The 14939-nt window shown below is 50.6% G+C and overlaps 1 protein-coding gene across 4 annotated transcripts in view; it reads left to right on the top strand.

Annotated features, from left to right (window-relative positions):
- Nucleotides 1–269: 269 nt before the first annotated feature.
- Nucleotides 270–14939, top strand: part of LOC119969087 (cilia- and flagella-associated protein 47-like) — an 868530-nt gene continuing 853860 nt past the window's right edge. For all 4 annotated transcript variants that reach the window (XM_038802287.1, XM_038802288.1, XM_038802285.1 and 1 more), the window contains exon 1: nt 270–449. In XM_038802287.1, coding sequence (XP_038658215.1) covers nt 306–449 — 144 coding nt within the window. In that variant the 5' untranslated portion in view covers nt 270–305. The remainder of the gene's footprint in view (nt 450–14939) is intronic.

Here is a 14939-nt window from a genome sequence, read left to right as displayed (position 1 = left end):
GTGGCTAAATCCAGCGCCAGTACATTCCAAGTTTCGCAATGACGAAAAGCACGCATTAAAAAAAAGACTTCTGTCCAAGACATTTAAAAATATCACCCGATTTGGAGGGGGGGGGGGGGGGGGTGGTATTTGGAATATTTTTATTTGTGTTTTACGAATTCGTGCAAGAAGAATACATTGCTCACTTTACTCAAGCGGTTGCCAGGTGACGGCGAATGCTTGGCGAGTGTGTCCCTTGGAGACAGTTTGTTGGTCAGCAGACACAGGGAGGAAGGGCGGCATCTGTGAAGCCAGCCGCCGCAGAGATGGACATCGCTGGTCTGAGGCTGTCGCATAAAAGTGTAAAATTTATTGGCGTTGAACCGGGAGAAGTACACCAGGCTACAATCACCTTGCAAAATATCAGCAGCACCCCCAAGTTGGTTCACATCCGCCCAGCTAAACACAAGGTGAGCCATTATCCCCACCCAGGCTGACGAGTCTTCAAACTCCCAGGCAATTTTTTTTTGGAGATTTTCTTTCTTGGATTAGGAGTTCTGGCGAGTTTTGCGAGGCGGGTTACTGCAGCAAACTGGGTGGACATGCAAGTAGAGAATGGAGTGGCAGAGTGGCACAGTGGTTAACATTGCTGCCTTACAGTGCCAGGGAGCTTAACACTGCTGCCTTACAGTGCCAGGGAGCCGTGTTCAATTCTTGTCTTGGGTGACTGCGAGTTTCCACTTTTTCCCCTTGTCTGTGTGGGTTTCCTCTGGGTGCTGTGGTTTCCTCCCACGATCCAAAAATGTGCCGATTAGGTGAATTGGACATGCTAAAATTGCTCCTTAGTGAATAAAGAGTTGGGTATGATTACTGGGTTACAGGGATAGGGTGGGGTCTTGGACCTAGGTAGGTTTCTCTTTCCAAAGTTGGTGTACACTCGATGTGCCGAATGGCCTTCTTCTGCACTAGGAATTCTATGATTTTACACAGTTACGGGGATAATCTCTCTTTGGATTACGTAATCAGCAAGGCTTGTAGTCAGATAACATTATGCTAGGCATTGTCTGTGTTTTTTGCCGCATTTCTATTGCCACGTACAACATTTTAGCATCAAACTCGTTGTCATCATTGTCTTTTTCATGGATGGCCTGATCATTACCTTCCATGATGATTCATCTTCTGATGGCAAAATTGTGCAGCATATCGCAATAATTTTTGAACCCTTTTTGGAGGCCTCTGGCAGCTGTGTCCACCCAGCAGAATTATTGCTTCAGTGGACCTGCTTTGTTCCATCTGTGTCCTGTGATAACATGTGCCTCATTGTAATGGTCTTCACCCATGGTTCCAGACTGGCATCATAAACAATAGATACATACTCTTGAAATAAATGTTTGACAAGGTACCATCTGAAAGATTACTGGAGAAAAGTAAGGAATGTGGTATTAGAGTGGAGGTCACAACCTGGACTAAAAATTGCTCAGAAGAGAGAATAAAGAATAGGTGATCAGAAACTTTTTCAGAGTAGTTGGAAGTGGTTAGTCATGTTTTATAGTAAAATTGAGTCTCCACTTACCCTCTGAAAGAGCACCCTACCTGGGCCCACGCCCCCACCCTATCCCCATAACCCAGTAACCCACCTAACCTTATGGGCTCGAAGGGGCAATTTAGCATGGCCAATCCACGTAACCTGCACATTTTGGACTGTGGGAGGAAACCAGAGCACCCGGAGGATGTTAAAATTGTTCTCTGAATGGAAGTAGGCTAGGTGTTGAGGTAGACGATAAGAATTTGAAAGTTTCATTTTCTTTTTGAAATGTATTTATTGAGCTTTTGGTATACAAAACAAATTTAAATATATATAAACAATGGGAGATGAGAAAAAGAAAGAAAGAGAGAACCAAGAGAAAAAAATAAAACTGAAACTATTTACACATAGATTGGCTTTTCATGTTACTCTTGTTGGGCTTGGTTGAGTTCCATGCTTCCCTGCCCCCTCTCTTCTTTACTGTGCCATAGCTACCCCCTCCAGTTCTTTGGTTTCCTAGTTGTTGGCTACAAACATGTCTTGGAACAATCGAGTGAATGGCTCCCAAGTTTTGTGGAAGCCTTCTTCCAACCCTCAGAGGGCGCATTTAATTTTCTCCATTTGGAGAAATTCCGACAGGTCGGACAGCCAGTCTGTAGCTTTGGGTGGTGCTGCTGACTGCCTGCTGAGCATGATTCTCCGGCAGGCGATTAGGGAAGCAAAGGCAAGGGCGTCAGCCCATCTACCCATGAAGAGATCTGGTTGTTCTGATACCCTTAAGACTGCCACTCTCTGGCATGGCTCCACCCTCATCTCCATCACCTTGGACATTGCCTCGAAGAAGGCTGTCCAGAACCCAGGAAGTCTGGGGCAAGACCAGAACATGTGGACGTGGTTGGCCGGGCCGCCTTGGCACCGTTCGCCCAACTTCAAACCCCATGTCCTCCTCTCACTTCTCCCTTGTCTTGTCCAGTTGGGAGTGGCCCCCCTTAGCAATCGCCTGTGCAGTTGTCTTTCCCTAAGATGTCCACGTCCAACAGGTCCTCCAGCAGTGATTGTTGTGTGGTCACAGATACATCCTTGTTTCCCTTCGTAGGAACTTTTTTATTTGTAGGTGCCTATTTTCGTTGCTCCCCGTCAGCTGGAATCTTTCGGTCAGTTTTTCGAGCATTGTTAGCCTGTTGTTGGTGTAAATGTCCCTAACTGTCAGTGTCCCCCTATCCTATCTTCACCTTTTGAAGGTGGCATCCATAGCCGCCGATATGAACCTGTGGTTGTTGTAGAGGGGGACTTTTTCAGACATTTCGGTCAGCCTGTAATGCTGTCTTAGTTGGTTCCACAACCGGAGTGTTGCTACCACCACTGGGCTCGTTGAATATTTATTAGATGGCATGGGAGTGTCGCCGTGGCTAGGGCCCAGATGGAGGTCCCTCTGTAGGAGCCCTCCTCCATAAGCATTCACTCGGCTTCTGGCTCCTTTATCCACCCCCTTACTCTCTCTGTGGCTGCTGCCCAGTGATAATATTGTAGGTTTGGGAGGGCTTGGCCCCACATGGATCTCGTTCTCTGCAGTACACTCTTTGGGATCCTTGCATTCTTCCTGCCCCACACAAGCGCCATAAATATTTTGTCCAGTGAATTGAAAAAGACGTTGGGGATGTAGGTCGGGATGGATCTAAACAGAAAGAGGAAACTGGGTAGTACATCCATTTTGATCGTTTGCACCCTCCCCGTCAGGGAGAGTGGGAGTTTGTTTCACCTCTGCAGGCCCTTTTTTACATCCTCCGTCAGGCTGGTCAGGTTCCACTCGTGGAACCCTGCCCAGTCATGAGCGATTTGGATCCTCAGGTAGCGGAATTTGTGTTTAAAAGGCAACCCCTCCAGCTCTGCCTCGCCCCTTTGCAGGTTCACCGGGAAGATCTTGCTTTTGCGCAGGTTAAGTTTGTAGCCCAAGAAGACTCCAAACTCTTTCAAGAGCACCATGTTTCCTTCCATGTTGCTTCGCAGGTGCGAGATGTAGAGGAGCAGGTCATCCGCATAGAGTGAAACTCTATGCTCTTGGTCTCCTCTCTGGGTCCCTTTCCAATTCTTTGCTATCCTAAGCGCGATCACTAGTGGTTTGATTGCTAGGATGAACAGCAGCGGGGATAACGGGCATCCCTGCCCGGTGTCTCTGTGGAGTTGGAAGTAGCTAGAGCTGGTGGTATTCATCCATACGCTCGCCATGGGAGCATTGTCCAGGAGTTTCACGCCAGCGGGGAACCCATTTCCTAGCCTGAACCACTCCAGTACCTCTATGTGGTACTTCCATTCAACTCTGTCAAAGGCCTTTTTAGCGTCCAGGGAGAGACTTACCTCAGGTGTTCTCTTCCCAGATGGGGGTCATGATCACGTTCAGCAGGCACCTGATGTTCGATGTTATCTGTCTACCCTTGACAAAGCTCGTCTGGTCGTCTGCTACCACCTCTGGTATGCAGTCCTCCAGTCCTTTGGCTAGGATCTTGGCCAGTGTTTTGGCATCTGCATTTTGTAGCAAAATGGGTCTGTAGGAACCGCATTCTGTTGGGTCTTTGTCTTTTTTAGATATTAGTGAGATTGAGACTTGTGCTAGCGTAGGCGGCAGTGTGCCCCTCACCAGTGAGTCGGTGAATATCTCCCGCAGGTGCCAGTGCTGTCGCAAAACTTTTGTAGAAGTCCACCAGGAATCCGTCTGGTCCCTGCGCCTTCCCCGCCTGCATGGAGCTAACACTCTCCATGACCTCTCCCAGTTCTAGTGGTGCTTCCTGGGTCCGTCTCCTGTCCTCCCCTATGACTGCTTCATCCCCGAGCACGCTGCTGGGTGCTCCGAGGTGTACAGTCCCTGGTAGAAGGCCTCAAAATGCCTTGACCTTATTCGCCTCTGCTACTAATTTGCCTTTGCTACCCATAATCTGGCTATCTTGTGGAATAGAATCAACTACAGTGCAGAAGGAGGCCATTCAGCCAATCGAGTCTGCACCGATCCTCCTCTCGAAAGAGAACCCTACCAGGCCCACTCCCCCGCCCTACCCCACCTAACCTGCAAATGTTAGGACACTAAGGGGCAATTTAGCACGGCCAATCCATATAACCTGCACATCTTTGGATTGTGGGAGGAAACCGGAGCACCCGGAGGAAACCCACGCAGACACGGGGAGAACGTGCAAACTCCACACAGCTAGTCACCCGAGGGCAGAATCATACCTCGGTCTCTGGCGCTGTGAGGCAGCGGTGTCAATCGCCGTGCCTCACCCGACCATTTGAGGCGGCAGCTAATTCAACCACATTGCTGTGTGTTGGGGGTCTGGAGCCACGTATAGGTCAGACCAGGGTAAGATGGCAGATTTCCCCCTTTCCCTAAAGGGGGACATTAGTGAACTCGATGGGTTTTTACAACAATCGATGATGGTTGTCACGGTCACCGTTACTGAGACTGAGCAATTCCCTCATGGCTGCCTGCTTTCTCAGATGTGCCAGCAGGCGGCTAGCCTTGTCTCCGTGTTCGAATAGGGTCTCCCATGCCTGGTGGAGTTGGTGCTCTACTTATCTCATGGAGAGGAGTTCATCTGTTGCTTTTTCCTCTCCACCAGGAGCTCAATGGTTAGGACCTCGAAGTATCACTGGGCACCTCCAGTATGTAATCGACTACTTGTTGCCTAGCCACAGTCTCTTCCTATCTCTCAGTGCCTTGTAGGCTATAATTTCATCTCTGAACACAGCCTTCAGTGCTTCCTGGAACGTGGAGGGTGAGGCCTCCCCACTCTGGTTATTAGTAATATACTCTCGCAGAAGGCCTTGTCGGCCAGGAGGGTCATGTCCAACCTCCATAGGGGACTTTGGGCATGGCCTGTCTCCAACCTCACATCCATATAGTGTGGAGTGTGGTCGGAGATTATGACCGCGGAATATTCCGCTCTTACCACCCCTGGAATCACTGATTTTCCCACTACAAAGAAGTCGATCCATTAGTATATATTATGTACTTGGGAGAAGGAGAACTCCTTCCTAGGTGGGTGAACCGCTAAGGGTTCACTGACCCCATTTATTCCATGAATAGTGTGGTGAATCACAGTAGCGTAATTCACACTGTTATTACATATGATGTACTATGTCTGTGCAAGCTCGGCACACGAGCAGTTGCACGGCTCTGCCCCTAGGGGGAGATGCACTGGGAGTGTACGGGAGTTTGTACTGGGCTCCACCCTTGGCTCCACCCATGGCTCCTCCCACCAACTGGTTGTATAAAGCTTGGCACTCTGAGCCTGCCTGCCAGTTCATCTCGTTGCAGGCAGGCTCCGTTGTGAGATTATTAAAACCACTGTTCACTTCCAACCATGTGTCTTGTGAATTGATGGTCACATCAATTTAATAATCTCAGGAAACAAGAAGAAATCGAAGAAACAACTCAAAGAAACAACTATGGAATCAGCCCTCAAACCTGGCCGACTGGAACTCGACCCACAGGCTGCAGAGGCAATAGAAATTTTCCAGCACTGGCTCAGATGTTTTAAAGCCTACCTGGCTGAATCAAGTACTGCTGAAACGACAGAGGAGCAGAAACTCAGTCTACTACACGCAAGGGTGACCCACCGTATATCTTCTCAACTAAATGGTACCAACTCGTATACAGGGGCCCTAGTCATGCTAGATCGAATGTACGTGAGGCCCATCAACGAGGTCTACGCGCGCCATATTTTTACGACCAGCAGCCCGCGGAGTCGTTAGAAGAATTCCTGCGGGAGTTAAAAATTTTAGCTCGGGACTGTAATTACCAGGCTGTATCAGTCGAACAGCACATGGAACTTGCCTTTAGAGACGTGTACGTGGCAGGCCCCAGATCGAACTATGTGCGCCAGCGGTTGTTAGAAAAGGGGGCCCAGAACTTAGAGGACACGGTAGAACTAGCTACCACTATGGAGGTCTCAGTCTGCAGCCTCACCTCATTCCCCGCAGACCAAGCGACCCCATCCTGGGCCCCCGACCAGCGACTGCCCCAGGCCTGCGCCACGCGGCCACCCAGCCATCATGCAGCTCCAGTGTGCCACTTTTGCGGGAAGCCCCAGCACCCACAGCAGTACTGCCCGGCCCGTAACGTGACCTGCAGCAGCTGGGGTTGCAAGGGACACTATGCCCGAGTCTGCCTGGCAAAGCAGGCCTCCTCTCCTAACTCCCCTGCAGCCCAGAGCACTCGTTTCCAGAATCCACAGGCCCACAGGCCCCGAAATGCTGCAGCCTGTATGCTGACTCCGCCCCCACCCGACATGTGCGACTCATGGGGGCGGCCATCTTGGGCTCCATCCTCTTCCAACTCAGAAATTCGACTAGTAGATTCCTTACTCAGAGGGCAGTCATCACGGGGCCACTCCAACACAGCTGATCAAGCCGCCGACAGCTGCAACTAAGCGCAGTGACACTGGACCAGTCGCGTCCAAAGCACCTCCGAAATTCTATGATGACCGTTCAGATCAATGGCTACAGTACACCGTGCCTCTTCGACTCAGGGAGCACCGAGAGCTTCGTACACCCAGATCTGGTAAGACGCTGTTCGCTCCCTATTTTCCCTGCACGGCAAACTATCTCCCTCGCTTCGGGCTCCCACTCTGTTCACCTCCAAGGGCGCACCGCCGCGACCCTAATAATCCAGGGCACTAGCTCCTTGAACTCTGCGCCCCACTCCTACTGGGACTCGATTTCCAGTGCAACCTGAAAAGCCTCACACTTAGCTTCGGCGGGCCCTTGCCCCCACTCACTATTTGCAGCCTCGCCACTCAAAAAATCGACCCCCCTCCACTGTTTGCCAATCTCACGGCGGACTGCAAACCCGTAGCCACTCGCAGCAGGCAATACAACCTGCAGGACGGGGTATTTATCAGAACTGAGGTCCATTAGCTCCTACGTGAGGGGATCATAGAGGCCAGTAACAGTCCCTGGAGAGCTCAGGTGGTGGTCGTCAAGACCAGGGAAAAATTCCGAATGGTAGTGGACTATAGCCAGACCATTAATCGGTTCACGCTCCTCGATGCGTATCCCCTCCCCAGAATTGCAGACATGATGAATCAGATCGCCCACTATAAAGTCTTTTCCACGGTGGATCTGAAGTCTGCATACCATCAGCTCCCAATCCGCCCGGAGGATCGCCACTTCACAGCGTTTGAGGCCGACGGCCGCCTCTTCCACTTCCTCCGGGTTCCCTTTGGCGTCACTAATGGGGTCTCGGTGTTCCAACGAGCAATGGACCAAATGGTGGACCAGTACGGGCTGTGGGCCACGTTTCCGTACCTGGATAACGTCACCATCTACGTCCACGACCAGCAGGACCACGACGCTAACCTCGATCGATTTCTCCGGATTGCCCAGAAACTCAACCTTGCCTATAACACGGAGAAATGCGTTTTCCGCACGACTAGGCTAGCCATCCTCGGCTATGTCGTGGAGAACGGAGTCCTGGGCCCCGACCCGGACTGTATGCGCCCCCTCTTAGAACTCCCTCTTCCTCATTGTCCCAGGGCCCTCAAAAGGTGCCTGGGATTCTTCTCGTATTACGCCCAGTGGGTCCCTCAGTATGCAGACAAAGCCCGCCCACTATTTAAGGCCACACTCTTCCCCCAATCGGATGAGGCTCGTCAGGCCTTCACTCGTATTAAGGAGGACGTCGCCAAAGCGGCCATGCGGACGGTGGATGAATCCTTCCCTTTCCAGGTAGAGAGCGATGCCTCAGAGGTCACTCTCGCAGCCACACTAAATCAGGCAGGGAGACCAGCCGCCTTTTTCTCCTGAACCCTCTCCGCTTCGGAACTTCGACACTCCTCAGTCGAAAAGGAAGCACAAGCCATCGTGGAAGCAATACGTCATTGGAGGCACTACCTCGCAGGTAGGAGGTTTACCCTCATCACCGACCAAAGATCGGTAGCATTTATGTTCGACAACTCTCAAAGGGGCAAAATCAAAAATGATAAGATCCTACGGCGGAGTATCGAACTCTCCACCTACAAGTACGATATTATGTACCGACCGGGGAAGTTCAACGAGCCCCCAGGTGCCCTGTCCCGCGTGCCAGCACGCAAGACGACCGCCTGAACGCTATCCACGATGACCTCTGCCACCCAGGGGTCACCCGGCTCGCCCACTATGTCAAAGCCCGAAATCTGCCTTTCTCCACCGAGGAGGTAAAGGCCATCACCAGGGACTGCCCGATCTGCGCGGAGTGCAAACCGCACTTCTATAGACCAGGCAGGGCCCACCTGGTCAAGGCCTCCCGGCCCTTTGAACACTTTGCTATCGATTTCAAAGGGCCACTCCCCTCGACCAATAGGAATGTGTACTTCCTGAACGTCAACGACGAGTTTTCTCGCTTCCCCTTTGCTATCCCGTACCCCGACATGACCCCGTACCCCGACATGACCTTCCACACAGTCATTAGGGCCCTGCATAGTATCTTCACTCTGTTCGGGTTCCCCAGCTACGTACACAGCGACAGGGGTTTGTCCTTTATGAGTGACAAGCTGTGTCAGTACCTGCTCGACAAGGGCATCGCCTCGAGCAGGACTACCAGCTACAACCCCAGGGGGAACGGGCAGGTAGAGAGGGAGAACGCGACGGTCTGGAAGACCGTCGTACTGACCCTCCGGTCCAGGAAACTCCCGACCTCCCATTGGCAGGAAGTCCTCCCCGACGCGCTCAATGCTATTAGGTCCCTCCTATGTACGGCCACCAAGCAAAACCCTCACGAGCGGCTATTCGTTTTCTCCAGGGGCACTATCACGGGGGTTTCGCTCCCAGCATGGTTATAGGCACCGGGTCCAGTTCTCCTCCGGAAGCACGTCTGGACTCACAAGACTGATCCACTCGTAGAGAGAGTGCTCCTGCTCCATTCAAACCCACACTACGCATTTATAGCGTACCCTGACGGCTGTCAGGACACTGTTTCTCTCCGGGACCTGGCACCTGCAGGATCCAACTCCGACACTACCTCCACTGAGATACCTCTCAAACTATACCCCTCCCAACCCCCCGCGCCCGGCGCCCCCACGCCTGCAGTTCCGCTGCCTGTGCTTCGTGCCATTGGGTTTCCGGCGCTCCCTGTCACCAGCCGAACCAGTCGGATGCGAAGCTCTGGACGAATCACCCCCGGAGTCCGCCATGTTTCCCTCGCCGACCACCACCGCCCAGCCACCAGAAGAGGCTGCAACCCCGGTGCTTCGTCGATCCCAGAGGACGACTCGGCCTCCGGATCGACTTAACCTGTAAATTGTAACTTATAACAGTAACCCGCAATCGGGAAAATTGCGGGCTGAATTACACTACTGTGATTCACCACATTCACCCCCGCTGGACTCAATTTTTTTACAGGGGGAATCACAGTAGCGTAATTCACACCGTTATTCAATATGATGTACTATGTCTGTGTAAGCTCGGCACACAAGCAGTTGCGTGGCTCTGCCCCTAGGGGGAAATGTACTGGGAGTGTACGGGAGTTTGTACTGGACTCCACCCGTGGCTCCGCCCATGGCTCCTCCCACCAACTGGTTGTATAAAGCTTGGCAGTCTGAGCCTGCCTGCCAGTTCATCTCATTGCAGGCAGGCTCCGTTGTGAGATTATTAAAACCACTGTTCACTTCCAACCATGTGTCTTGTGAATTGATGGTCACATCAAATAGGTTGAGTTCTTTGGCCATATTTGACATCTTTCCCATTTTTGGATTTGAACTGTCCGTCCGTTTGTCCTGCACACAATTAAAGTCCCCCCCCCCCCCCCCCCCCCCTCCCCCCCCCCCAAATGATCAGTCGGTGTGTATCCATAGCAGGGATTTCAGCTGTGGTCTAATTTACGAATTCTCTGGCATCCCAGTTGGACGCATACACGTTAACAAGGACTACAGGTGCCCCGTCAGGATACCGCTGACGATGACATACCATCCCCCTTGGTCCGTAACCGTCTTCGTTGCGGTAAACATCATCCTCTTATTTAGCAGTATGGCTACCCCTGGCCCTCGTCCCATAGCAGGAATGGTAGGTCTGTCCCACCCAGCCCTTCCTTACCCCTCAAGTACATCCCTTGGAGGAAAACTATGTTGGCTCTCATGCTTTCCAGGTGGGTGAAAACTCTGAATCTATTCTCTGGGCCGTTAAGCCTCCTGACGTTCTAGGTGCCTATCCTATCCCCGCTCCTGTGGGATCAACCATACTTATCTGTTGGACGCTCCTGCACTCCAGATTTTCCCTTTGTTAGGGGGCCATCCAAGATGGCCACGGTCACTGTTCTCCCCATGAGGTTGGGCCCCTGGACTCTGAGGTTTCCCGTTGTGCAGTGGGCACCCAGCATGGCTGCCAACTGTGAGTTTACCCTGTGGTGAGCCCCTGCATTCCATGGTATCCTTTTGTCCAGGGACCCTCCAAAGTGGTTGCTTGCAGCGCCAATTTGTTCCAAGTCGCCACGTATGGCCAGTAGTAGTCAGCCTAATGCACTCCATCCTTCTTCACCTATCTCTTTTCATAGATATCAAAGTATTTATCCAATTGGGGCTGGTTTAGCTCACTGAGCTAAACCGCTGGCTTTTAAAGCACACCAAGCAGGCCAGCAGCACGGTTCGATTCCCGTACCAGCCTCCCCGGACAGGCGGCGGAATGTGGCGACTAGGGGCTTTTCACAGTAACTTCATTGAAGCCTACTCGTGACAATAAGCGATTTTCATTTTCATTTCATTTCATTTACAATGCAGAAGGAGGCCATTCAGCCCATCGAGTCTGCATCAGCCCTTGGAAAGGGCACCCTACCCAAGCCCACACATCCACGCTATCTCCATAATCCAATAACCCCACCCAAACTTTTTGGACACTAAGGCTGATTTAGCAAGTCCAATCCACCGAACCTGCACATCTTTGGACTTTGTTATAGTACCTTCACTTCTCCCCCCCCCCCCTGTTTTCTTCTGCATCCTACCCTGTAGCTAATCCTCCTTCCTCCCCTTTTCCCCCTGTTTTTTCTCCTCATTATCCCTGTGTATCCTGTTGTCTGCCCTCCCCTCACCACCGGCCAGGCGCTTTCCCCCTTGCGGGGACGTGTCGTGGCCTCTCTCTCCTGGATGAATCCTGGTTATATCTATCTCGCAAGTGTGGTGACCCCCCTCTCAGGGCTTGTGGAACATCCTCCCATTGCCTGAACTCTGGGATTCCTGTCTGCCATTCGCCACATCTTTCCCTGTGCTTTACTGTACTCGCTCATCCTCCCTTCTCTTACCTCATCCGACTCCAGAATGAGACACTGTTCTCCCACGTAAAACAGTCGCTGTGGCAATGGTTTACTGTTGGCTGTATAGAATGTAAAGGGAAAAAACTTTTTTAACACTGTGCTATAAGAGTTTCATTCTGCGGGGTCTTCATCGCTGCCCCTGCTGCTGGTTCTCCAGTCCGTTCTCTGCGCTGAACTTGTCCGCGTCTGCAGGAATCGTGAAAAAGTGCTCCCTGCCTTGGTGCGTGACCCAGAGCTTGGCTGGGTACAGCATTCCAAATCTCGTGCTGTTTCTGTACAGCGCGGCCTTCGCTTTGTTAAATTCAGCCCGGTCCTTAGCCAGGTCAGCCCCAATGTCCTGATAAATCCAGATCTTGTGACCCTCCCAGCTACAGTTTATGGCCTGCCTGGTCCAACGCAGGATTCTTTCCCGATCCTGGTGTATCTGCAATTATCGTCCTCGGCTTTTTGGGCTTTGGTCGGAGTGACCGGTGTGTTCTGTCGATTTCTGGTGGGTTGGGGAAGCTGTCACTTCCCATCAGATTCCCAACCTTGCCACCTCCTTTTCCAGGGCGATGATCTGGTTGCCTTGGTCAGTTGCAAGCCTTTCCAGTTCTTTAATTGCTTCCTCCTGGACTTCCAGGCTCGTTTTGGCTTTGTCCATGGCCAACTGCATAGTCGCCAAAGCTTCGGCTACTGCACCCTTCACCGCAGCTTGTGTGTCCGATTTTGTTTTTTTTCTCGATGTTCCCTCAATTCGCTTGAGAGAAACATCCTCCACTCATCCCCTCGTGAGAGGGGACTTCTTGAGTAGGGGGTCGGTCCCTCTCGCTCTGGCGAAGTCCGAGTTTCACCGCCTCGTGCGTCAGCCGGTTCAGTCGATTCCTGTTTGTCCAGGCTTTTTCCACTCCTGGTCTCAACTCATCCTGTGGACTGGCTATGGTTTGGCATCTTTTCCTCCTTCTGTGCTTTGTTAGTGGTGTGGGGATGATTTGTGTTGTTTGTGGGCGTTTTTTGGGTAAAAAGTGCCTATCTTCAGGTTCGCTGGAGGAGAGCCACCTGATCTGTGTCTTCTCAGCACATCCCCGTCACCGGAAGTTGAATTTGAAAGTTTCATGATGTAAAACATGTGAATTAAATTAGAGGTTTTGTCACAAGGTATTGGACTTCAAGGGGTGAGACAAGTCTATATAAAACCTGAGTTAGTTACGAGCATCTCCACTATAGAAAGGATATTGGGACGTTAGCCGGGGTATAGTGCAGATTCACTGAGAAGCTAGCTGGTATGAGAAAACACAAAAAAACTTGGAAAAATCAGGACTCTTTCATCAAAAGGTCAGAGATTATGAGGTGATAGAATGGTGTGCTAAATATTGTGAAAAGGTGAGGCGGGTAGGAAGTAGCAAATTATTTCCGGTAACTGCGAGGTCTGGAAAGAGGGGCCAGAGATACAACATTATTTGTAAGTGATTTGGACACAGAGCAAGAGAAACACCGAGATTTGTGTGGTTGTGGACTTCATTTCCTGGATTATTGTTTGAGGCAGAAGCTAAGATCAGGTTAGCTCGGTGGAAAAAAGGGAATTAAGGGATATTTGGACAAGGTACATAAATGTGCTTTGGACTGTTTGCTTGTGTGAAAAATGAGAAACAGCACGGATTGTTTAGTTTCGATACCCTGTTTTTGATTATAACTTTGATGTAAATCTGCCCATTTTATCCAGATATGCTATTAAATAATAACTTTTGTACAGAATGAATATCTTATGGCAGCTTCCATATTTTCTTGGTGTTGACTTGCACAGTGCTATGGATGGCAACGTAGAACATGTATGTTCATTGAAATGATCCTTTTCCTATGTTGGAAGGAATCGGAATAGTCATATAGGCCGCATCAATTAGGACTTACACTTTTAGGAACTCAATCACTCTCCTGCTGTGCAACAATTATCTGTTGTAAAAGTTATTTATCTTGGCAAACAAGGTGTCACTTATTTGGAAAATGTCACCTGAGGCAGCTGGACCAAAAGCAGTTGTATAGAAGTGCAAGCTGAAGAACAACAAGGCCCCTAGTGCGGATGGAATCCCCGCAGAAGTACTAAGATGCACTCTTGACAAGAAAATACAACCTCATCATCACCCTTGTCTGGAAGGAAGAGAGCATGCCAGATGACCTCAGAGATGCCTTAATTGTGACCATCTTCAAGAAAGGAGACTGGTCCAGTTGCAGAAATTAAGAGGGATTTCTCTACTCTCCGTCATAGGAAAGGTAATCACAAGAGTACTCCTCAACTGTGTCCTCCCAGTGGCTGAAGAGCTCCTCCCCAAGTCTCTGCAGCTTCCACCCATCAAGAAGCAAAATGGGTATGATCTTCAGTGCTTGACAAATCCAGGAAAATGCAGGGAGCAGCATCAACCTCTTTACATGGCCTCCTTCGACCTTGCACAGGCCTTCAACCATGTCAACTGTGAGTGACTTTGGAGAATCCTCCTCCAATTCAACTGACCGCAGAAATCCATCATCATTCTCCCCTGCTCCATGATGATGTACAGGTCTCACCAATGGAAACACCCACAGACCCAATATGTGTGGAAACTGGGGTCAAAGAGGGCTGTGTCATTGCACAAAAGCACTTCTCCATCTTCCTTGCAGTAACACTTCACCCTGCCACCCTGAAGCTTCTTGCTGGAGTGGAGCTAACCTACTGGACAAACTGGAAACTGCTCAATCTCCGACGGTTCCAGATCAGAACCAAGACCACCCTAACCTCTGACATTGAGCTGCAGATGACACGTGGGTGTGCATGCATTCAGAGGTGGAGCTACAAACCATTGTTGACGCATTCATCTGCGGAGGCACCAATTACCTCGAGTGTTGTAGGGTGGAGCATATGGAGGCCAAGCATAAACAATGGAAGGAGTGTGTAGAATCCAAAGCATCTCACCCACCCACTTCATCAAGCACCACCTGCCAAACCTATGGCAGAGTTTGCAGATCCAAGATGGGACTTTTCAGCCACCTCATAACCCATATCCCTGGGATGGAAACAAGTTATCCTCCTCACTGAGGGACTGCCCAAGAAGAAGATATGTTGCATCAATTAGGAATTTACTCTTAGGAACTCAGTCATCTCTCCTGCTGCACAACAATTATCTGTTGTAAAAGTTATTTATCTTGGCAAACAAGGTG

Source organism: Scyliorhinus canicula, chromosome 7 (genome assembly GCF_902713615.1).
Source record: "Scyliorhinus canicula chromosome 7, sScyCan1.1, whole genome shotgun sequence".
In the NCBI taxonomy this organism is placed as follows: domain Eukaryota; kingdom Metazoa; phylum Chordata; class Chondrichthyes; order Carcharhiniformes; family Scyliorhinidae; genus Scyliorhinus; species Scyliorhinus canicula.
Note: the sequence above shows the minus strand (reverse complement) of the source record. Positions and strands in the feature narration are given on the sequence as shown.